Source organism: Salmo salar, chromosome ssa01, assembly GCF_905237065.1.
Source record: "Salmo salar chromosome ssa01, Ssal_v3.1, whole genome shotgun sequence".
NCBI lineage: Eukaryota > Metazoa > Chordata > Actinopteri > Salmoniformes > Salmonidae > Salmo > Salmo salar.
The window spans coordinates 11504883-11530510 of record NC_059442.1 but is presented as its reverse complement, the minus strand read 5'-3'; the positions used below and the strand labels follow the sequence as shown (position 1 = coordinate 11530510).

At 44.2% G+C, this 25628-nt stretch overlaps 1 protein-coding gene across 2 annotated transcripts in view; it reads left to right on the top strand.

Moving 5' to 3' along the window:
• The window catches only part of LOC106612547 (arf-GAP with SH3 domain, ANK repeat and PH domain-containing protein 3), a 58931-nt gene that overhangs the window by 10434 nt on the left and 22869 nt on the right, over positions 1-25628 (top strand). For both annotated transcript variants that reach the window (XM_045714254.1, XM_045714253.1), the window contains exons 3-13: positions 2024-2169; positions 10435-10509; positions 11280-11329; positions 12024-12147; positions 14294-14379; positions 14938-15013; positions 16764-16850; positions 17087-17196; positions 20027-20096; positions 21889-21976; positions 22542-22590. In XM_045714254.1, coding sequence (XP_045570210.1) covers positions 2024-2169; positions 10435-10509; positions 11280-11329; positions 12024-12147; positions 14294-14379; positions 14938-15013; positions 16764-16850; positions 17087-17196; positions 20027-20096; positions 21889-21976; positions 22542-22590 — 961 coding nt within the window. The remainder of the gene's footprint in view (positions 1-2023; positions 2170-10434; positions 10510-11279; positions 11330-12023; positions 12148-14293; positions 14380-14937; positions 15014-16763; positions 16851-17086; positions 17197-20026; positions 20097-21888; positions 21977-22541; positions 22591-25628) is intronic.

Genomic DNA, 25628 nt, shown 5'->3' with positions numbered 1-25628 from the left:
AGTCATTTAGCAGACACTCTTATCCAGAGCGACTTACAGTAGTCAATACATACATTTCATTTCATGCATTTTGTTTTTGTACTGGCCCCCCGTGGGAATCGAACCCACAACCCTGGCGTTGCACACACCATGCTGGCGTTGCAAACACCATGCTCTACCAACTGAGCCACAGGGAAGACCATGTGGAAGACACATTTCAGTTGAAGGTATTCAGTTGTACAACTGACTAGGTATCCCCTTTCCAGCATTGGGGAACATCCGGCGCCTCGTTGTGCACGTTGCATCTATTTCTATGGGCACAAGCACTGTTCATGACACAAACTGTTCACACCCCTCTTGTTGGTGGAGAGAATTTTTATATATATAAATATATATATAAAATATAATATAATAAATATATATATATTTAGATATAACGTAATCGTATTATTATATGTAGTAGAAAGAGATGGGTTAGAAGAAGCCTACATAACCAACCCATAAAGTAACATTTTACATCCACATATGGCCAGCTATGTAAACTTTAACGTTGATTTATCCTGCAATAGACATTTTTGTCTTCTTCTAATGCCTTCTAAAGGGGAAAGTCATCAAAAAAGTAACTGAATGTAATCAGATTACGTTACTGAGTTTGGGTAATCCGAAAGTTACGTTGCAGATTTACAATTTTGGACGGCTAACTTGTAATTGTAATGGATTAAATGTATAAAGTAACCTACCCAACCCTGACAACTACTATTCACTATTTCATACTGATGTGACGAAGCGACTACTCACCAGGTTCATAATGCTAACAACATACAGAAAAAATGGATGAACACATTAAAAAAACAAGTTGTTTTTCTTCTTACTGAACTGTGAAATAGTCTGTTTCCTATTTGGGGGGGTTTAACTGTCAGATGTAAGTCAGAGAGAGACAGAGTTAGGAAATGATGTTTGGTCAGTCAGTACAGAGAGACTCCACTTCTATCCACACATCCACCATCCCCCCTCTAAACCCCTACTTTCTTTCTCCCTCTTAACTGGAATCATATGGGGCCGTTCCATTCCAGTAAGGCTAAGGGGGGCCCCTCTTTTCCTGTTTGTTGCTAGTGGCTGGCTGATTCAGAACCCCTCAATCAGCCATGAGTGATACAGTATGTGGTTAGTTGGTTGACTCACCATCCCCCCTTCTCTCTCTCTCTCTCTCTCTCTCTCTCTCTTTCTACCCCTCTCTCTACCCCTCTCTCTACCTCTCTCTCTCTCTACCCCTCTCTCTACCCCTCTCTCTCTCTCTATCTCTCTACCTCTCTCTCTCTCTACCTCTCTCTCTACCTCTCTCTCTCTCTCTCTCTCTACCTCTCTCTCTCTCTGTCTCTCTCTCTCTACCTCTACAGGGGGCCATTAATGATCTTCCTCAATATGTTAGTCAATGCTGTGCTGCTCGTCAGATTTTTGTTGTCAACAAACCCGCAGTTAGCATGCAGCCGCAGACCTTGGCTCTGACACACAAACAAGCATGCACACACAACATTAAAGACTGAAAGAGACCATTTTGAACAAAAGCAGACTGTTATCTGAGGTAAGCCATCAGGATGGTATAGATGTACATTTTGTAATAGTTACTGGAAAAACTGTAGCCTGGGTGCCAGGCTGTTACTTCTCCCACTGTCGTTGCCATGCCAGACCTTTGACAAAGGACCTGGCTAAAGCACAAACAGATTGGAATCCACATACTGGCACCCATGCTAGAAAACTGGAGATAGGTACTCAAAAAAGACTTGTTTACATGACCAATTTCACACTATTGTGCAAACGACAGTATGCTGGCTCTGATCCAGCTGGGTTCCAGCAACTATTACATCTAGTACAGCGGCACCGCTGGGTTAGACACTACACTGGGAGAGGGAGAGAGGGAGCGAGGGGAAGAGAGAGGGGAGAGAGAGTGGGGAGGGAGCGAGGGGGATAGGGGGAGAAAGAGGGGAGAGAGTGTGGGGGGGGAGAGAGAGGGAGAAACAACAATGAAGTGTGTTTGTGGTTCTAGGTCATGCGGAGAACAAGGAGCAGTACATCGAGGTGCTGGAGAACCTGGGGAACAGTCACCTGACCCAGGACAACAACGAGGTGTCCACAGGATTCCTCAACATGGCCGTCTTCACCAGGGAGGTCACCTCTCTCTTCAAGAACCTGGTGAGAGGAGGGGGAGAATTTGGAGGGGGAGGAGGTTGGGAGTCGGGTGAAGAAGAGAGAGGAGAGGGAAGGTCCGCACAATATTTATTCCATTTTACAGGACAAGCGTTTCACTCATCTGGGCTTCATCAATGTCATAGGGGTAGGAGAGGTAAGACACATTTGGAGGGGGAGGGATGACTTTCAGGGGTTGAGGGGAGGGGGTAAGACTTCGTAGGGATGGGTGGAGGAAGAGCTTTGGGAAGTGAGGGAGAGGACAAGCGGCAATGGGTGCAAGACTTGGGGGAAGATTTGTGAGTGAGAGGTGTTGAGATGGTGTTTATGTACTGTAGTGACTGTGATGATGGTGTTGATGTACTGTAGTGACTGTGATGATGGTGTTGATGTACTGCAGTGACGGTGATGAGAGGTGTTGATGTACTGCAGTGACGGTGATGAGAGGTGTTGATGTACTGCAGTGACGGTGATGATGGTGTTGATGTACTGCAGTGACTGTGATGAGAGGTGTTGATGTACTGCAGTGACTGTAATGAGAGGTGTTGATGTACTGCAGTGACTGTGATGAGAGGTGTTGATGTACTGCAGTGACTGTGATGAGAGGTGTTGATGTACTGCAGTGACTGTGATGAGAGGTGTTGATGTACTGCAGTGACTGTGATGAGAGGTGTTGATGTACTGCAGTGACGGTGGTGTTGATGTACTGCAGTGACGGTGATGATGATGTTGATGTACTGCAGTGCCGGTGATGAGAGGTGTTGATGTACTGCAGTGACGGTGATGATGGTGTTGATATACTGCAGTGACGGTGATGATGGTGTTGATGTACTGCAGTGACGGTGATGATGGTGTTGATGTACTGCAGTGACGGTGATGAGAGGTGTTGATGTACTGCAGTGACGGTGATGAGAGGTGTTGATGTACTGCAGTGACGGTGATGATGGTGTTGATATACTGCAGTGACGGTGATGAGTGTTGATGTACTGCAGTGACGGTGATGATGGTGTTGATGTACTGCAGTGACGGTGATGATGGTGTTGATGTACTGCAGTGACGGTGATGATGGTGTTGATGTACTGCAGTGACGGTGATGATGGTGTTGATGTACTGCAGTGACGGTGATGAGAGGTGTTGATGTACTGCAGTGACGGTGATGAGAGGTGTTGATGTACTGCAGTGACGGTGATGATGGTGTTGATGTACTGCAGTGACTGTGATGAGAGGTGTTGATGTACTGCAGTGACTGTGATGAGAGGTGTTGATGTACTGCAGTGACTGTGATGAGAGGTGTTGATGTACTGCAGTGACGGTGATGATGGTGATGATGGTGTTGATGTACTGCAGTGACTGTGATGAGAGGTGTTGATGTACTGCAGTGACGGTGATGATGGTGTTGATGTACTGCAGTGACGGTGATGATGGTGTTGATGTACTGCAGTGACGGTGATGAGAGGTGTTGATGTACTGCAGTGACGGTGATGAGAGGTGTTGATGTACTGCAGTGACGGTGATGAGTGTTGATGTACTGCAGTGACGGGGATGAGAGGTGTTGATGTACTGCAGTGACGGTGATGAGAAGAGGAAGAGGAAAGGGTACAGTTCAGAGGGAAACGTGATCTGATTGTTATTGTGTTGGTGGTGACAGAACAGAATGCTGGCTGGTGTGACTAATAGGGGAGCTGGTAGATAATCAAATCAAATCAAATGGTATTGGTCACATGCTTCATAAACAACAGGTGTAGACTATCAGTGAAATGCTTACTTACGAGCCCTTCCCAACAATGCAGAGAGAAACATTTTAAAAATAATAACACATTAAATAAATACACAATGAGTAATGATAACTTGGCTATATAAACGGAGTACCAGAACCTAGTCGATGTGCAGGTGTACGATGTCATTGAGATAGATATGCACATATAGATTGGCTAATGGACAGTTTGAAATTTACTGGGGGGTGGGGGAAGTTTTTAGTTTTCTTTTGCTTTGGGGAGGGTAGTGTGTTTTCTCCCTGGTTTAAATTGGCTCTTTTGCAGGTTTGACTATATAATGTCTTCCATCAGAGCCACATGTCCTCATCTCCTTGCATGCGCCTCCTCGATTTCAAGGTGTTTTAGTACTTCCCTTACGCATTACAGTTTTACTATACCACAGGTCAATATAGTATACCACTCTGTCTGTCCTGCCCTCTATCCACCATTCATAGTGACAATAGTGGTAGGTGGATCGTTTGTCCAGATCTGCAATAGGCTAACTAGCGATCATACCACACATAAAAGCATTCAAAATAGTAAAAAAAATAGTAAAAATAAAGAAAAACCCTTGAATGAGTAGGTGTGTCCAAACTTTTGACCGGTAGTGTATATACAGTACCAGTCAAAAGTTTGGACACACCTACTCATTCAAGGGTTTTTTATTTGTACTTTTGTCTACATTTTGTCCTGTGGTCACTGTTTCAGTCAATTTCTTCTATTTGTAGCCTAATGAAAACACCACAGGGCAATATTTTAATCCATAAACCTGTGGAGTTGAGCTCCATCAATGAAATGATTATCTGGTTATGTTACATGATTAAAGTATCGTCCTAGAAGCATTACTCAACTCTCTCCACAACGTCAACGTTAAGATGGAAGTTAACCAAAGCCATGATCTCAATAACCCCGTGTGTGTGTGTGTGTGCTGTCAGAGGGGTTATTTATGAATGAGTTGCAGTTTGGTCACAACTCGAGGGTCAAAGGGCCCCAGTTTTTAGGGAGGGGAAGGGTGAGGGGAGACCCCAAATTTGTCTCAGGTATGTGTGTGTGCATATATGCATGCAGGAGTGCGTGCATGTGTGTGTGTGTTGGGGGATACAACAGCTGCAGGAGAGCAATTAGAGCCATTCAGAAAACTGGAGCAAGCCGAAACCCTCCCACTTATAGTCTCCATGGCAATGATAATTCCTCTCAGACCTCTGTGTGTTGTGAGTGGACACGGTCCCTCCCCCCTTCTCCCCCCCATCTGTCAATCAAAGTTTCCCACGCAGGCTCTAGAGGAAGTGTTTGAGGGAACTGGGGAAACCAATCCAACTCACTACCGCTGTTTGATTTAGGGGCTTTTAAAGTCAACTGTGTGTGTGGTTTCACTGTTAGGCCTACACAAGGCCTTTTTCCATTCGCTAAGTTATTGGAAGCCAATCAAAACAAACAAAGCTTTGGATCAATTTCTCAAGGTTAACTTGTGTATGAACTCAGAAGAGGGAAGTGGTTGACTTGTATTTACCTACAAAGCTGCTTCAGTACAGGACATGTTTTTGCACTGAACAGTCAGTTAGTGTATTGTTAATCAATTGGATCTACATAAGACCTTCAGATGTTTTCCCAGTGAGCACAAGCTCTTGAAAATAGTTCTTTTCAATGTTGTTTGCTCATAGGTTTGATTATCTAAGAATTATATTTGAGAATGGTGTTTTCCATTGAAACTGTGGGTAGAACAAGGAGATTTGTATTTGTTTCACATCCAACATATATTTTATTGATGTATGTACAGTTGAAGTTGGAAGTTTACATACACTTAGGTTGGAGTCATTAAAACTCGCTTTTCAACCACTCCACAAATGTCTTGTTAACAAACTATAGTTTTGGCAAGTCGGTAAGGACATCTACTTTGACCATGACACAACTAATTTTTCCAACAATTGTTTACAGACAGATTATTTCACTTATAATTCACTGTATCACAATTCCAGTGGGTCAGAAGTTTACATACACTAAGTTGACTGTGCCTTTAAACAGTTTGGAAAATTCCAGAAAATGATGTCGTGGCTTTAGAAGCCTCTGATAGGCTAATTGACATCATTTGAGTCAATTGGAGGTGTACCTGTGGATGTATTACAAGGCCTACCTTCAAACTCAGTGCCTCTTTGCTTGACATCATGGGAAAATCAAAAGAAATCAGCCAAGACCTCAGAAAAACAATTGTAGACCTCCACAAGTCTGGTTCATCCTTGGGAGCAATTTCTAAATGCCTGAAGGTACCACGTTCATCTGTACAAGCAATAGTACGCAAGTATAAACACCATGGAACCATGCAGCCGTCATACCGCTCAGAAAGGAGATGCGTTCTGTCTCCTAGAGATGAATGTACTTTGGTGCGAAAAGTGCAAATCAATCCCAGAACAACAGCAAAGGACCTTGTGAAGATTCTGGAGGAAACAGGTACAAAAGTATCTATATCCACAGTAAAACGAGTCCTATAACGACATAACCTGAAAGGCCGCTCAGCAAGGAAGAAGCCACTGCTCCAAAACCGCCATAAAAACTACTACGGTTTGCAACTGCACATGGGGACAGAGATCGTACTTTTTGGAGAAATGTCATCTGGCCTGATGAAACAAAAATATAACTGTTTGGCCATAATGACCATCGTTATGTTTGGAGGAAAAAGGGGGAGGCTTGCAAGCCGAAGAACACCATCCCAACTGTGAAGCACGGGGGTGGCAGCAGCATCATCATCAGCGTCATCTATAAGTCGTTGCTAGCACCATAGCAGCACCCACCCGCAGCACGCGATCCAGCAGGTATATCTAACTGGTCATCCCCAAAGCCTATTCCTCCTTCGGCCGCCTTCCAGTTCTCTGCTGCCAATGACTGGAACGAACTGCAAAAATCACTGAAGCTGGAGACTCTCATCTCCGTCACTAACTTTAAGCACCAGCTGTCAGAGCAGCTCACAGATCAAAGCACCTGTACATAGCCCATCTGTAAATAGCCCATCTAACTACCTCATCACCATATTGTTATTTATTTAATTTATTTTGCGCTTTTGCACCCCAGTACCGCTACTTGCACACTCATCTTCTGCACATCTATCACCCCAACATTTAATTTGCCATACTGTAATAATTTTGTCACTATGGCCTATTTATTGCCTCACCCCCCTTATCCTACCTCATTTGCACACACTGTATATAGACTTTCTCTATTGTATTATTGACTGTATGTTTATTTATTCCATGTGTAACTCTGTGTTGTTGTTTATGTCGCACTGCTTTGCTTTATCTTGGCCAGGTCGCAGTTGTAAATGAGAACTTGTTCTCAACTAGCCTACCTGGTTAAATAAAGGTGAAATAAAAATAAATTAAAATCATGTTGTGGGGGTGCTTTGCTGCAGGAGGGACTGGTGCACTTCGCAAAATAGATGGCATTATGAGGAGGGGAAATTATGTGGATATATTGAAGCAACATCTCAAGACATCAGTCAGGAAGTTAAAGCTTGGTCGCAAATGGGTCTTCCAAATGGACAATGACCCCAAGCATATTTCCAATGTTGTGGCAAAATGGCTTAAGGACAACAAGGTCAAGGTATTGGAGTGGCCATCACAAAGCCCTGACCTCAATCCTATAGAAACTTTGTGGCCAGAACTGAAAATGCGTGTGCGAGCAAGGAGGCCTACAAACCTGACTCAGTTACATCAGCTCCGTCAGGAGGAATGGGCCAAAATTCACCCAACTTATTGTGGGAAGCTTGTGGAAGCTTCCCACAAAACGTTTGACCCAAGTTAAACAATTTAAAGGCAATGCTACCAAATACTAATTGAGGGTATGTAAACTTCTGACCCACTGGGAATGTGATGAAAGAAATAAAAGCTGAAATATATCACTCTGTACTATTATTCTGACATTTCACATTCTTAAAATAAAGTGGTGATCCTAACTGACCTAAGACAGGGAATTTTTACTAGGATTAAATGTCAGGAATTGTGAAAAACTGAGTTTAAATGTTGTTGGCTAAGGTTTATGTAAACTTCCTACTTCAACTGTATATGTGAACGACCGCCTCGATTCGGTCTCATGTAGCAAAATTTGTTTTTTACATGTTTTGGTACACCTACTGGAGAGCTCTTCTTTGTCTACACCCATTCAGCATCATTCACACCCTCTGAAGCATTAGCCCCACTCATCTCTTTAAGGTTTCACATGTGAGGCCATGTGCTAAACACACCATATATCAAATAAAATCAAAGTTTATTTGTCACGTGCACAGGATACAGAAGGTGTAAATGGTACAGTGAAGTGGTTACTTGCATAGCAGCAATATAAAAACAGGAAGTGTCCAGATAAATATTTAATAATTGTTAGATGACTTTTACCCAGACACACTTGTTTAAATTGATTGGTCATGTGAAAGAAATGCTGTAACCACCCCCAGCCACATCTAGCTAAGTGGATGGGTCACTATTGTCTGGACATGTACACATGTTCATGAAATACAATAGATGGCCATAATCACCCCCAGACACACCTGGCTAATTTGATGGGTCATGTATTCATCTGGGCGAAGTGTAGTCTTCTGTTTAGACATGTGACAAGCTACCTAAACAATGAACTGCAATAATCCCAACTCATACTACTACCAATACAAACATTGTCTTAGCTGTAGTATGAATCTGCATGTAGCTAAAGCTAACAAACTAGGTTTAATGTTAGCTAGCTAACATTAGGCTATAACTAGCAATGCAAATGGGTTTCTGATTTGAATAACATTACTACACAGATCACACACGTAACGTTAGCTAGCGAGCCAGCAAGCTAATGTTTGCTAGCTAACTAACAGTACGCTTTAACTTGCAATAAAAACGACTTTCTGACTAAATTAGAAACTTATTTCTAAAAATGTAGCTTGACTGTTACCCGTGAATATTTCACGGCTGACTGGAACCGTTTAACTCTGTTTTGTTTGTAGCTACATCTTGTTTGGCCAGTGTTGTGTCAAGTCACTCCGGTTCACACTGACCGTGGCATGTGCAGAAAGTAGCCCATCACTTTTTCCAACTGATCTGTCAATAGCGCCTGCTAAATTCAGGGCATCAACGTTGTTGAGAAAAGCATCAAAACTTTTGTAGTTCTCGGTGGCTAAAGTTATATCTTTCACAAACGATGCGGTAGAAAGGACTGTCAACACATACTGAACAACTAACGTTATAGACAGACGCATGCTACATGGCAGACCAATCTAAACTCATGACCCGGCATGTCCAGCCCATCTTTATCTTAGCCAATCATGGCTAGCGGGAAGGTTCCTGTCTTTTTCCATGGTTAAACCAACTATGCTCGTAATTTAACAATTTTATTTGTATTTATGGATGGAATACAAGTTTGTTTTTAAGGCACATAAAAGTTCACATGTTCCAGAAGGCATTTCTGCCAAAAAACACATTTTGGTAAATTAACGTTTCAGTTCAAATGGCTCTCCTGTGAGGTAGTGACGTGCGACATACGCCTAGTTTCCTGAAACGAGTCACATATTCACGCCTGTCTACATAATTTCCCCTTGTGGGATAAATGAAGTATTCTGAATTGAATTGAAGGAACAGGCTTAAACCAATGTAGATTTTCCCCATGTGACATGCTGTTATCCAAAACAGAGGAAAATGGCAGACATCAATCAGTCAAATGTATTTATAAAGCACTTTTTACATCAGCCGATGTTACAAAGTGCTATACAGAAGCCCAGCCTAAAACCCCAACATGTTGACGTACTGTATATGAATGAGAATAAACCTACATAGACACTACCCAACACGTGGAGCTAATCATTCAGTAGTTCCCCTCCCTGCCTTGAGATAAGAGAGAGGGAGGGGATGGCAGGGTGCCATGATCTTGGGTGGTAGGGTTTATATGATGCACTAGCCTTGTAAGAGCAGAACTGGAGGAGGACTTAACTGCACCAAGCTTTCATGTGTATGGTGTATATTTAAGGACATGTCCTTTTTCACTGGGTGGTAGGGTTTATATGATCTATTAGCCCTGTAAGATCTGAGGTGGAGGAGGACAAGACTGACTTTACTGCACCAAGCTTTCATTTTAATGAACATGTCTTGTGGATGTCCTAAAATGGGCACCGTACATCTGTAGTCCAACTGACTGCATAACAGGATGTATCTCAGCATGAGTAACTAGAATACAGTCATTCCATCTGAATCGCATTTTGATTTGGTAATGCACACATTCTGAGCCCACAAATAAAGTCATACAAATTGTGGTGCACTGGGACGTATGGATTGAATCCCAAGTCAATCATAGCCATCCCATGGAATGTGACTCACTGGGAAACTGGAACAACATTATAGGATCCCTAGGAACCAATACAGGTTTTTGTTGTTTCATCATTTTAAATCGGAACGTGTGTGTCTGTGTGTAGCTATGTGACTCATTGCCTCCCTCCCTCCCTCCCTCTCTCCCTCTTCCTCTTTCTCCCTCTCTCCCTCTCTCCCTTCCTGTCTTCCAGGTCCAGAATCTGAACAATATAATCTCCTTTCCCTTGGAGAATGTCTTGAAGAGTGAGCTTAGAGACAGCAGACTGGTGAGTAACCCTACTGTAGTGTACACTACATAGTGGAACACTTCTGTCTCCTCTACTGTGTCTGTAAAGTCATCTAGACAGTAAGAGATACATCTAGGGCCTCCCGAGGGGCACAGCAGTCTAAGGCACTGCATCGCAGTGTTGCGGCGCCACTACAGCCTGGGGTTTGATTCCAGGCTGTGTCACAACTGGCTGTGACAGGGAGTTCCATAGGGCGGCGCACAATTGGCCCAGTGTCGTCCGGGTTAGGGAAGGGTTTGGCCAGGGGAGCTTTACTTGGCTCATCGCGCTCTAGCGACTCCTTGTGGCGGGCCAGGCACCTGCAGGCTGACTACGGTCGTCAGTTGAACGGTGTTTCCTCCGACACATTGGTGCAGCTGGCTTCCGGGTTAAGCGAGCGGGTGTTAAGAAGCGCAGCTTGGCGGGTCATGCCTCTCCCGAGCCAAAGGCTACAGGTACTAGGGCCTGGAGTTTTACCAGGCCAGGCTTCCTTATCCTACTTAATGAGAGGTCATTCACCAGCAATAGGTTTTGTTATTGTACAGTAAACCCCATTGTTGAAGTGTCATATAAGGTGTATGAAGGGGCCAGAGCTTACTATTCACAGTCAAATGTAATCTAAGTTTGGGGCCCCTGTGCAGTGTGCTGTGACTGTGCAGTGTCCTGTGACTGTCCACACTTCAGATAATAAAGACCCAGTGTTTATTTGACTTGTTCGGAGCGCAGCCCAACTGAACTGATCTATTGTTCTTCCGTCTTCTCTTCTTTAGGAGTTGAAGAAACAGTTGGAGAAGAGCTGGAAGGACTATGACATCAAAGTGTGAGTTGATATTATTCTACCAAAGTGATTATGAGGGAAGTAGTCTTCCATATGGTTTGTGGTGCCTCTCAGAAAGATGAAAAGAGAGTGTTACTGTACACCCATCCAGTCATGTTCTGGTTTTAAGTCAATGTAATATAAGAATGGGGTTTCACTTCCACTCTACCTTATCCTTTCTCCTGCTTCCTCAGGTGAAATAGTTGGAAGGAGGGAGTGTGTTACAGGAATAGGATGTTTAAAAGGGCCAAGATTAGGACAGTAAATACCTGTAAATCCACCCGTATCTCTGTCTATCATTTACACACAGACATGCACACACTCACACCTCATCCCAAGACAATTCTACAGATATCTAATGCACTGTCCTTTCACTCTTCAGCATCTGTGTCCACAAATGTTGACGTTTAGTTTGTCTCCATTGAACAATGCTCTTTTCTTTCATTGAACGGTATCAATAAAGATGCTTTACAGTCTAAAGTCCTCTACCTCTCTCTCCTCTCTCTCTCCCTGTCTCTCTCTGTCTCTCTCTCTGTCTCTCTACCTCTCTCTGTCTCTCTCTCTCTCTGTACCTGTCTCTCTACCCCTCTCTCTCTCTTTCTCTCTCTACCTCTCTCTCTCTACCTCTCTCTCTCTACCTCTCTCTCTCTCTCTCTCTCTCTCTCTCTCTCTCTCTACCTTTCTCTCTCTATCTCAGTGGGAAGCTGGAGAAGGAGAGGAGGGAGAAGAGCCGTCAGCCGGGCCTGATCAGGATGGAGGGATACGACATGACGGAGGACATGGAGCGAGAGAGGAGGACCTTCCAGCTGCAGATGTGTGAGGTGAGGACACAGAGCTAGGATGGACACACACGTAGTAGGATAAAGTTGCCCATAGACACTGATCTAAAGTCTTGGTAACCCTAACCCTAACCACTACTACTAACACAGCTAATACCACTACTAACACTACTAACACAACACCACTACTACCACTAACACTGCTAATGCCGCTAACACCACTGCTACCGCTAACACCATTGCTTCCGCTAACACCACTGCTACCGCTAATGCAGCTAACATCACTACTACCGCTAATGCCGCTAACACCACTACTACCGCCGCTAACACCACTACTACCGCCGCTAACACCACTACTACCGGTAATGCCGCTAACATCACTACTACTGCTAACGCCGCTACTGCCGCTAACACTGTTAAGAAGCACAGCTTGGCGGGTCATGCCTCTCCCGAGCCAAAGGCTAACACTGCTAACACCACTACTGCAACTAACACTGCTAACGCTGCTAACACCACTTCTACCGCTAACACCACTTCTACCACTAACACTGCTAATACCGCTAGCGCCGCTAATGTAACAGTATAGCTTCTGTCCCTCTCCTCGCCCCAACCTGGGCTTGAACCAGGGACCCTCTGCACACATCAACAACTGACATCCACGAAGCATCGTTACCCATCACGCCACAAAAGCCTCGGCCCTTGCAGAGAAAAGGGAACAACTACTTCAGGTCTCAGAGCGAGTGACGTCACCCATTTGAAACGCTATTAGCGCGCACCACCGCTAACTAACTAGCCATTTCACATCGGTTACACTAACACAACTACCACTAACACTGCTAACACCACTAATGCCGCTAACACCACTACTACTACCACTAACACCACTACTACTACCGCAGACGGCGCTAATGCCACTTATTCCACTAATACCAGTAATACTTACGGGTATGTTTGGGGAATGGGAATCTGATCCTAGATCTGTGCATATGGACAATTTCTCCCCTGAACGGCACAGATCGTGTCAAGGTGGGGGAGGAAGCCAGACCCAGACTAGACTGTGAAATGTAAAATGTGCAGCACAGATTGGAAATGGCACTGAAACCAATGCTAAGCTCAGTTAAAGTTCAAGTCCACAGTTACACTTTACGAGCGTAGGGGAATTTACTCTTTAGTTGGACTCTCTCTGTGAGGCCAGCTGCTGAAATGGGTGGAGGAGTAGAGGAAGAGAATTCCCCCCATTCTCCAAGGCCCTTGTCTGGGTCATGTTCATTATGGCACACAACTGAAAACATTTGAAAACATGCAACTGAAAACGAAAATAGGTTTTTGGATAAGTCGAGGTTGTACATCCCTTACACTGGGCACGAACGTTTGTTCAATGTCTAGTTTTGATTTACATTTTGGTTGAGTTGTCAACTCATGTGAATTCAATGTGAAATCAACAACAAAAATTCACCATGTCATTGGATTTAGCTTAAAAGTTGAGTAAAAAACATACAAAATGTCTTTACGTTGATTACTTTTTGCAAGTCCAATCTGTTTTCAATGTTGATTCAACATCATCACACTGATTTTGTTTTGGTTGAAATGATGTGGAAACAACGTTGATTCTACCAGTTTTTGCCCAGTGGGCTGTTTCAGTCCATTTTTCCCCATTTGGTGCATAATAAACATGACCCAGCACTGCCGCAGACAGCTTTAAACAAGGCTTTATGGAGCAGAGACACAGCAGACTGCAGTCATTCCTTCCAAAAGCAGCAGAGAGCTCCTACAGCTGGCTCGCACAAAGGCATTTTCCTTTTAAAGCAACGTTTAAAACAGTTCAAACAGTTCAAAAATGGATCAGGGGAAAAAACACACCCTGAAACTGTTCTATGCTATGTCATGTTTAGGCTATGTCCTGAGAAGCATATTGTCTGTGGCAGAAGAGACTTGTTCATATGAAAGTCCAGCATTTTTCCTGCCCATGTGTCCTGCCCAGGAAAAACTCTGGGACCAAGTTACAGGCTACAACTAAGACCAGGAGTTTTTCCTGAACAGACAGTACATTTCTCCTACCAATGAGTGGACTGGTTGAATCAGTAAAATGATACCCAACGGTTTATAACCAGTGTAACTGTTTCTGAACCTGAAACCAGCTCTGTAACCATGGTTACTAATCCAGTACTACGTCCTCTGGTTTGTCCAGTATCTACTGAAGATCCAGGAGCTGAGGGTACGTCAGGGTCCAGACCTGCTCCAGAGTCTCATCAAGTACTTCCAGGCCCAGCTCAAGTAAGTTCTCCTTCTATGCTTTAATGCCCCTTTTTCACGCTACTGAGCCAAGCCGAGCTGTACATCAGTGGCCTGGTTATAGTCTAAAAGAAAACATTTTAAGAAAATGTAATATCCAAGACAGTACGGTTCTGGTTGGTCCTATAGTGTGAATCGTAAGAGTACTCGCTGTACTCATTTTGCCTTATGGAAAGCGTATGGCTTTCATATCTCCCTGCTACTACTCATAGTAACAGCACCAAGATCTTACCTCAGGAATGTTACTGTGGTTTCTGGTGTCAAATGTTGTGGCTGTTTGGTTTTGGCTTCCTTTTACTAGGTATTGCAACGCTACTTAACAATTTTGTTGTGTTCTACGTGTGTTTGCGGTGTGTGTGTGTGTGTGTGTGTGTGTGTGTGTGTGTGTGTGTGTGTGTGTGTGTGTGTGTGTGTGTGTGTGTGTGTGTGTGTGTGTGTGTGTGTGTGTGTGTGTGTGTGTGTGTGTGTGTGTTTGGGCTTGTGTACCTGAGTGTTATGGCCGACATCCACCAATGACTCAGTGTTGTTGTATCATCTCAGTTTTTTCCAGGATGGCTTGAAAGCTGCCGAGAACCTTAGTCCCTTTGTGGAGAAGCTGGCTACATCGGTGCACATGGTAGTAACAACCGATTTGTTTTGTTTTGTCTGTCTACCTACCTGTCTGTCTGACACACACACACACACACACACACACACACACACACACACACACACACACACACACACACACACACACACACTACCAACTACAACTGGCCCTTAGTCATCAGATCCTACTGAAGTCCTGTACGGACACTAACAGATTATGCATCGCAGCAGACAAACCTCCTAAACCTCAACCTCATCTCTCCTCCCAGACTTTCCCAACCCACGGTCTGTCCACTATTTGATGCAATTCCTATAACTGCTCCTTCATTCCCGAAAGTGAAATTATTCCCCAATTTCACTGGAAGTACGGGCCCTTACGCTATAATCACCTAGACAGGTTTTCCAAACCAGTCAAAGCTTACATTTTCCTTCCCATATCCCCCAACTGCCAAACCAGGAGGCTATCCCTCGGTACTGGTTATGGTTGTCAAGGTTACATGACAGTGGTGTGGAAGTATTTAATGGCATGGTATGGTGGTTAAATTGAGCCTGGTCCACCTTAAATGGCATGGTGTGGTGGTTATACTGAGCCTGGTCCACCTTAAATGACATGGTGTGGTGGTTATGCTGAGCCTGGTCCACCTTAAATGACATGGTGTGGTGGTTATGCTGAGCCTGGTCCACCTTAAATGACATGGTGTGGTGGTTATGCTGAGCCTGGTCCACCTTAAATGGCATGGTGTGGTGGTTATGCTGAGCCTGGTCCACCTTAAATGACATGGTGTGGTGGTTATGCTGAGCCTGGTCCACCTTAAATGACATGGTGTGGTGGTTATGCTGAGCCTGGTCCACCTTAAATGACATGGTGTGGTGGTTATGCTGAGCCTGGTCCACCTTAAATGGCATGGTGTGGTGGTTATGCTGAGCCTGGTCCACCTTAAATGGCATGGTGTGGTGGTTATGCTGAGCCTGGTCCACCTTAAATGACATGGTGTGGTGGTTATGCTGAGCCTGGTCCACCTTAAATGGCATGGTGTGGTGGTTATGCTGAGCCTTTTCCACCTAGTGGTTTACTGACCTAGTGTCGGGTTACTCACTCACTCACTCACTCACTCACTCACTCACTCACTCACTCACTCACTCACTCACTCACTCACTCACTCACTCACTCACTCACTCACTCACTCACTCACTCACTCACTCACTCACTCACACTATCAATTTCTCTCTCTCTGGCATCTAGCACAGTGTTTGTAACGGACACTTGAGTTTAATGAGAGTGTTGGTGGTTCTTCTTGTTCTACATGGTCGGAAAAAGGGCAAGCTCGGGCACGCTGTTTCTCAGGATCAAGGAAGAATTATGGAAAAGAAACCTGTTGGGACTTTTTCACGGTTCACCTAAACGTTTCTGTGTTGTTATCCTGTTTGATTTGGCAAGACAGCACAAATTGACATGGGACCAGGCTAAGATGGGGACCCAGAAACCAAAGACTGTTCTAGTATGCTCTGTTACACTTTATTTTGCAACATTATGCAATGCTTGGTTTAATAGCTGTCCACACCCATTCATTGAGGACATATCAGCAAAGCTATCCATCCCAAATCCATTATTTTTGAGAGACAGTTGGTGTTGTCAAGAGCTAGTGCACGCCACGTACACCAGCAACTCCCTCCAAATACTCCCATTTTATTAGCCAAATCAGTGTCTGTTTATATATTAGCTATAGTAGATTGCATTCAGCTAGCAAGCTGATCTGTTGTGTGTGTGTATACGGTAGGTGCGTCAGGACCAGGATGAAGAGGTGAGACAGCTCTCTCAGCTACGAGACTCCCTGAGACTGCTGCTACAGATGGAGGGGAAAGAGGTACTGTTCATTAGGCACCAAACGGAAGGAAACTGACGGAAACAGAGGGGGACTACCTGGGCTTGTCCAATAAGAAGTGTTCATTTTCCTTTAGAAAATGCTTTAAATGTTTTCCATTACTTGCCCTAATGAACACAACCCTGGTGGGTGGTAAAAGAAAAGAAAACAGGTATCTTTTCAACTAATCATAGTCAATCTATATTGTAAACGAGTATTTTTCTCCTGTTTTGTCCCAGGAATACCTGACCAGAAAGAACTCTGGTAACGGCTACAGCATCCACCAGCCTCAAGGCAACAAGAAGTACGGTACGGAGAAGTCAGGGTTCCTACAGAAGAGGAGTGACGGGTGAGTCTGTCTGGAGATTGTGGAAAATACTGATAAATATATTGACCGTGTACTGAAAACACACAAGGCTCCACTTCCAGCATTAATTCCTCTTTAAGGAATACCTGGGATAGGATAAAGTAATCCTTCTAACACCCCCCAAAAAAAAAAAAAGATATAGATGTACTATTGTAAGTGGTTGTTCCACTGGATATCATAAGGTGAATCCACCAATTTGTAAGTCGCTCTGGATAAGAGCGTCTGCTAAATGACGTAAATGTAACCCCAATAGGAGGATTCTGTTAGCCTGTGTAACGGCGATTAGAACGTGCTGTGAGCTCACTTCACAGCCAGCTTGAAATGTTGCCAATGGTGCTATCGAATTGGATCCTTTTCTATAGCTGAACTGGTTTTTCTGTTGTCAAGCGGGCGGTCACGTGTTGGTGAGGCAGAGGACTGTGGTTCAAGCCCAGTCAGAGGCATGTTTAAGGGAGGCAGCGCTATATGATAAGCTAGCACACATTGGATTTGGCAAGATGGCACAAACCGACCCGGAACTAGGCTAGGATTCCACAGGCTGTTTTATGGTTGTGACTAGTACAGGTACGGACGAGATTAACCATTGAACTACCACGGAAGTTTGGACTTGATGATGAGTCGGAGTCAGATATCTCAGAGTTCTCTAAGTAAAAATCAATAGTTTCACTGGCGATTTTGTTTATTTCTGATTTAAATATCTGTGTACTGTTGCTTGTATCCATAGACACTTCTTCACAATTCTAGCTAGCTAAATCGATATCTAGATAAACAAACGGTAGTGCACAATGTATTTAATCATATTTATCCTATCATGTAATCGCTTGCGCATGCCAAATTCTGGTGGAGGTGGGAAATAAACATCAAAATGAATCGCCAGTGAACAGATACAATAGAACCAAGCCAATTTGTCCTGCTAAATGCCAATGCTGCCTAAATATGGTATGTTCAAATTAAAACTCTCTCCCTACTGACAACCAGTTCCAGTCCTACCGCTAGAGACTAGCTAGCTATCGCCTTAGCAATGAAAGTGCCCTCGCCGTCTCATCGTCTGGCTTTAAAACTTCCAAAATCAAGTTCAGTGGTAAATCTTGTCTGTAGCTGTACTCCATCTAGTCACAACCCTGTTTTATGGCTATCATATTATCCACTTTATATGGCTCAAGTTCAGGGTTCCTGACCTATAGATTCTTCAGGCAATGATCCAGTGATGTATACATATGGTATATGATATTAAGATATCTATGGGGCTAACATGGGAGCAGGCCTGAGTAGTGTTAGGGTTAAGGTTAGGCCCGAGCAGGGTTAGGGTTAAGGTTAGGCCCGAGCAGGGTTAGGGTTAAGGTTAGGCCTGAGCAGGGTTAGGGTTAAGGTTAGGCCTGAGCAGGGTTAGGGTTAAGGTTAGGCCTGAGCAGGGTTAGGGTTAAGGTTAGGCCCGAGCAGGGTTAGGGTTAAGGTTAGGCCTGAGCAGGGTTAGGGTTAAGGTTAGGCCTGAGCAGGGTTAGGGTTAAGGTTAGGCCTGAGCAGGGTTAGGGTTAAGGTTAGGCCCGAGCAGGGTTAGGGTTAAGGTTAGGCCCGAGCAGGGTTAGGGTTAAGGTTAGGCCCGAGCAGGGTTAGGGTTAAGGTTAGGCCCGAGCAGGGTTAGGGTTAAGGTTAGGCCTGAGCAGGGTTAGGGTTAAGGTTAGGCCCGAGCAGGGTTAGGGTTAAGGTTAGGCCCGAGCAGGGTTGGGGTTAAGGTTAGGCCTGAGCAGGGTTAGGGTTAGGCCTCAGCAGGGTTAAGGTTAGGCCTCAGCAGGGTTAAGGTTAGGCCTCAGCAGGGTTAAGGTTAGGCCTCAGCAGGGTTAGGGTTAGGCCTCAGCAGGGTTAAGGTTAGGCCTCAGCAGGGTTAGGGTTAGGCCTCAGCAGGGTTAGGGTTAGGCCTCAGCAGGGTTAGGGTTAGGCCTCAGCAGGGTTAGGGTTAGGCCTCAGCAGGGTTAAGGTTAGGCCTCAGCAGGGTTAGGGTTAGGCCTCAGCAGGGTTAAGGTTAGGCCTCAGCAGGGTTAAGGTTAGGCCTCAGCAGGGTTAGGGTTAGGCCTCAGCAGGGTTAAGGTTAGGCCTCAGCAGGGTTAGGGTTAGGCCTCAGCAGGGTTAGGGTTAGGCCTCAGCAGGGTTAGGGTTAGGCCTCAGCAGGGTTAGGGTTAGGCCTCAGCAGGGTTAAGGTTAGGCCTCAGCAGGGTTAAGGTTAGGCCTCAGCAGGGTTAAGGTTAGGCCTCAGCAGGGTTAGGGTCTGTAGCAGAGTGGAGCGTGACATTATGGAGAGGCTGGGAGGGAGGGGTGGGGGCACAGTGCTATGTCAGCCCCAGCTGGTCTTCATTATTCTGAGGTTTGGATCCTGGCGAAGAGGCCTGGCTGGATGAGTGGATCCAGCTACTCCAGCTAACCCATGATATGCAGAGAGAAAGAGAGGAGAGAGAGAAAGAAAAGGGAGAGGGATAGGAGAGAGAGAAAGGGAAAGAGAGTAAAGAGAGAGGAGAAAGAAGAGAGAAAGAGAGGGGTAGCCTGGAAGTCTAAAACAGGCCTATGTCTCCATTCCAGCCCCTCTCTCCCCTGTTCTCTCCTCGTTCTCAGAGCGTTAGATTACAGTGTGATAACATAGGGGGGATGTGAGTAAGTTGGGGAAACGAACTTGTATTCCTAGATATGATGAGTAAGCTTGATAGTACTGTAGATATACAGTAAGTTATACCTGACTTAGAATGTGGTCTGAGTCTCTTCCGCTCTCTCGCGCGCTCTGTCTCCTCCCTCCCTCCATCCATCCATCCATCCCTCCCTCCAGGATTAGGAAGGTGTGGCAGAAGAGGAAGTGTGGTGTCAAGTACGGCTGTCTGACCATCTCCCACAGCACGGTGAGACTCTTAGTTGACATCTCATTCACCTCTCATATCCTGTACCCAATACAGTATATAAACCATACAGTAAAGCTCAGTGCCAAAAGTAATCCTCAAACTAGTGTATACCTGACTACCTGTAACTTTAAATCAGTCGCCAACAGGGCTGACCCCATTTAGTTGACGGGTCGATTGTTTGGTCGATAGGCTGTTAGTCAACTGAGATTTCTTTAGTCGAGCAGTAGCAAAAAATATGAAAAAAATAAATGAATGGTGTACAAGACTGATTGGTGCCTGTCTGAGTGGACTGATCCACTGAGTGGACTGATCCGTGGGGATGGAACAGTCCATCACTCTAAGACATGTGCTACTAAAATTGTATATGGTTATAATATGTGCATATGTGGGAACTCCTTCAAGACTGTTGGAAAAGCATTCCAGGTGAAGCTGGTTGAGAGAATGTCAAGAGTGTGCAAAGCTGTCATCAAGGCAAAGGGTGGCTACTTAGAAGAATCTCAAATATAAAATATATTTTGATTTGTTTAACACTTTTTTGGTTACTACATGATTCCATACGTGTTATTTCATAGTTTTGATGTCTTCACTATTTTTCTACAATGTAGAAAATAGTAAAAATAAAGAAAAACACTTGAATGATTAGGTGTGTCCAAACTTTTGACTGGTACTGTATATCTACAGAAATAAGACAGATCCTGCTTCTGTTGCCTGTTTGACTGTTTGTGTAATAGCTCCAGAGTACCTCTGTGGAGATGGGAGAAACTTCCAGAAGGACAACCATCTCTGCAGCACTCAACCAATCCAGCCTTTATGGGAGAGTGGCCAGACGGAAGCCACTCCTCAGTAAAAGGCACATGTCAGCCCACTTGGAGTTTGCCAAAAGGCACCTAAAGGTCGCTCAGACCATGAGAAACAAAATTCTCTGGTCTGATGAAACCAAGATTGAACTCTTTGGACTGAATTTGGCCTGAATTTCTGGAGGAAACCAGGCACTGCTAATCACCTGGCCAATACCATCCCTACATTGAAGCATGGTGGTGGCAGCATCATGCTGTGGGTATGTTTTTCAGCGGCAGGAACTGGGAGACTAGTCAGGATTGAGGGAAAGATGAACGGAGCAAAGTACAGAGAGATCCTTGATGAAATCCTGCTCCAGGTTCACCTTCCAACAGGACAATGACCCTAATCACACAGAGAAGACAACGCAGGAGTGGCTTTGGGACAAGTCTCTGAATGTCCTTGAGTGGTCCAGCCAGAGCCCGGATATGACCCCGATCTAACATCTCTGGAGAGACCTGAAAAGAGACCTGAGAATAGCTCCAACCTGACGGAGCTTGAGAGGATCAGCAGAGAAGAATGGGAGAAACTCCCCAAATATAGGTGTGCCAAGCTTGTTGTGTCATACCCAAGAAGACTTGAGGCTGTGCTTTAACAAAGTAATCAGTAAAGTGTCTGAATACTTATGTAAATGTGATATTTAAGTTTTTATATTATTTTATACATTTGCATATACATCAACATTTCTGAACCTGTTTTTGCTTTGTAATTATGGAATATTGTGTGTAGATTGATGAGGGAAAAAATATATTTAATCAATTTTAGAATAAGGCTGTAACGTAACAAAATGTGGAAAAAGTGAAGGGGTCTGAACACTTTCTGAACGCACTGTATTCCATTGTTGTTGGGACCATTCTGGAAAAAAACGATGTGAAAAGCTTGCATCTGAGCAAGCATAGTAAAGTTTGGGTCAGCCCTAGGGTGGAAATTGACCCCAGTGTCGTTGGTTCCACAGATCAACCGACCACCGGCGAAGCTCAACCTCCTGACCTGTCAGGTGCGCCCCAACCCCGATGAGAGGAGGACCTTTGACCTGGTCACACGTAGGTTCACCCCTCCCTGACCTCTCTCCACATAACTATGGTGTGTGTGTGTGTGTGTGTGTGTGTGTGTGTGTGTGTGTGTGTGTGTGTGTGTGTGTGTGTGTGTGTGTGTGTGTGTGTGTGTGTGTGTCTGAGCGTGTGTGTGTGTCTGAGCGTGTGTGTGTGTCTGAGCCTGTGTGTGTGTGTGTGTGTCTGAGCCTGTGTGTGTGTGTGTGTCTGAGCCTGTGTGTGTGTTTGTCTGAGCCTGTGTGTGTGTGTGTGTGTGTGTCTGAGCCTGTGTGTGGTTGTGTGTGTGTCTGAGCCTGTGTGTGTAATGGAAAGAAGGTGCAGAGAGGCGAGTCTCCCCAACCGATCCTCTCTCTGTGTCTGTGGATCAGGTTTTCACCTTGTATGTATCCCTTGGAATGTAGCCTACTGCACTCTCTCTGTCATCCTCCTCTCTCTCTCTTCTCCTGTCCCTCTAAATTCACACCTTGGAATGTAGCCTACTGCACTCTCTCTGTCATCCTCCTCTCTCTCTCTTCTCCTGTCCCTCTAAATTCACACCTATCTTTCCTCTCTCCAGATAATCGGACGTACCATTTCCAAACCGAGGATGAGCAGGAATGCATGATGTAAGCACAGCACTGGAATCCCTCCTCGTTTATATACAAGCATTGTCCTAAATACACTGGAATCCCTCCTTGTTTCTATACAAGCATCATTCTAAATACACTGAAATCCCTCCTTGTTTCTATACAAGCATCATTCTAAATACACTGGAATCCCTCCTTGTTTCTATACAAGCATCATTCTAAATACACTGAAATCCCTCCTTGTTTCTATACAAGCATCATTCTAAATACACTGGAATCCCTCCTTGTTTCTATACAAGCATCATTCTAAATACACTGGAATCCCTCCTTGTTTCTATACAAGCATTGTCCTAAATACACTGGAATCCCTCCTTGTTTCTATACAAGCATCATTCTAAATACACTGGAATCCCTCCTTGTTTCTATACAAGCATTGTTCACATAGAAATTTAATGAATAGAACGGGCATCCCCATTCAAGTCAATGGTGGCATAATGGGTGGACTGGCTGCCATTGAGTGTACCCATAGGAGCAAAGCAGGAAGTAAAAGCAAGTGTACCCATCAATCTGTACGGTGATTTGTTGAATCACCTCAACTGACTACACGGAAATACTTTCCATTGCATGAGCCACATCAATTAACATAATTTGGATGAACATTCTACATTACCATGGAAATTGTTGCATCATAATACCAGGCAGCTACTGCGAGTGTACCCATGAGTTTACCAGTGAAATTGCCAGGGTTAAAGGTTCCAAGCCCATTCTATTCCTTCAATTTCTATGATTATCCCAAATGCACTGACATCCCTCCTAGATTCTATACAAGCATTGTTCCAGATCCACTGAGGTGTAGATAAGGACAGTGACTGTGTCATTCAGAAAGAGAGAAATTCCATTCAAAAATAGGAAAAGATTACAATATAGTATTTATTTCAAAGAGAGGAACAGATACAAAGTAGATCTTCTTTCAGAAAGAGATACAATATGTTTCTTTCAGAAAGAGAAATAGAAAAAGATACCGAGATAGAGATACGTGTGCTGTTAAAATTGGCGCCGTGGGGTGAGACAGGGATGCAGTTTGAGCCCCACGCTCTTCAACATTTTTTTTATTTATTATTTTTATTTCACCTTTATTTAACCAGGTAGGCTAGTTGAGAACAAGTTCTCATTTACAACTGCGACCTGGCCAAGATAAAGCACAGCAGGTCAACACATACAACAACACACAGCTACACATGGAATAAACAAACATACAGTCAATAATACAGTAGAAAAAGAAAAGTCTATATACAGTGAGTGCAATTGAGGTAAGATAAGGGAGGTAAGGCAATAAATAGGCCATGGTGGCGAAGTAATTACAATATAGCAATTAAACACTGGAATGGTAGATGTGCAGAAGATGAATGTGCAAGTAGAGATACTGGGGTGCAAAGGAGCAAGATAATAAATACAGTATGGGGATGAGGTAGTTGGATGGGCTGTTTACAGATGGGCTATGTACAGGTGCAGTGATATGTGAGCTGCTCTGACAGCTGGTGCTTGAAGTTAGTGAGGGAGATATGAGTCTCCAGCTTCAGTAATTTTTGCAGTTCGTTCCAGTCATTGGCAGCAGAGAACATACAGTACCTATAGAAAGTATACTCCCCTGTGAATTTTTTTCTCCTTTTTTTTGTCATGGGGGGGGGGGGGTGAAATACTGTATTAAAAATACAAAACTGAAACATCACAATGGGATAAGTCTCCACCCACCTGAGTTAATACTTGGTGGAAGCACCTTTGGCAGCAATTACAGCTGTGATTGCTGTTGGGATAGCTCTCTACCAACTTTGCGCACCTAGATTAGGCAATATTTGACCATTCTTCTTTACAAAACTGTACTTTCAAGTTCCTTGGACAGCAATCTTCAAATTGTGCCACACATTTTCGATTGGATTTAGGTCAGAGCTCTGACTGGGCCACTCAAGGACATTTACCTTTTTATTCCTTAGCCACTCCACTGTAGCTTTGGCTGTGTGCTTCAGGTCGTTGTCATGCTGAAAGGTGAACTTCTTTTCCAGTTTCAGCTTTCTTGCAGAGGGCAGTAGGTTTGCTTCAAGGACTTTTATATACATTTCTCCATTGATCTTCTCTTCTATCCTGATAAGTGCCCCATTCCCTGACGATGAGAAACATCCCCATAACATGATGCTGCCACCACTATGCTTCACAGTAGGGATGTGTTCTTTGGGTGATGAGCCGTGTTGGGTTTGCACCAAACGTAATGCTTAGCACTTAGGCCAAAAAGTTACATTTTAGTTTAGTCAGACCATAAAACGTTTTGCCACATGGCTACAGAATTTCCAGAGTTTTTTTTGCGCACTTCGAACAGGATTCAAGGTGGGCTTTGTTGAGTAATGGCTTGCTTCTGGCCACTCTACAATACATGGCATATTTGTGGAGTGTTTGGGATATCGTTGTCTCATGCACACTTTGACCAGTCTTGTCCATAAAAGCCTGTATATTTTTTTTCACTTCGAAGTTGTGGGGTAGGACATTTAGATCAATGGGGGAAAAACTATTTTAATGCATTTTAATATCAGGCTATTTTAACATTTTGAACGGGGGGTAAGACTTTTCTATAGGCACTGTATATATCAATGAATTGGTGAGGGCACTAGAACAGTCTGAGGCACCCTACTGGACTCTGAAGTCACATTTTTACAGATGATCTGGTGCTTCTGTCCTCAACAAGGAGGGCCTACAGCAGCACCTATATCTTCTGAACAGATTGTCAGACAAAAATAATGGTTGTCCAGTTGCCAGGACAACAAATACAAATTATATCTAGACACTGTTGCCCTAGAGCACAGAAGAACTATACCTATCTCGGCCTAAACATCAACACCACAGGTTATTTCCAGAAGTTACAACAATCAAGGAGACAATGCACGAAGGGCTTTCTATGCCATCAAAAGGAACATAAAACTTGACATCCCAACCAGGATCTGGCTAAAAATACTTAAATCAGTTATAGAACCCAATGTTCTCTATGGTTGTGAAGTCTGGGGTCCACAGATTCCAACACAAAGACCTCA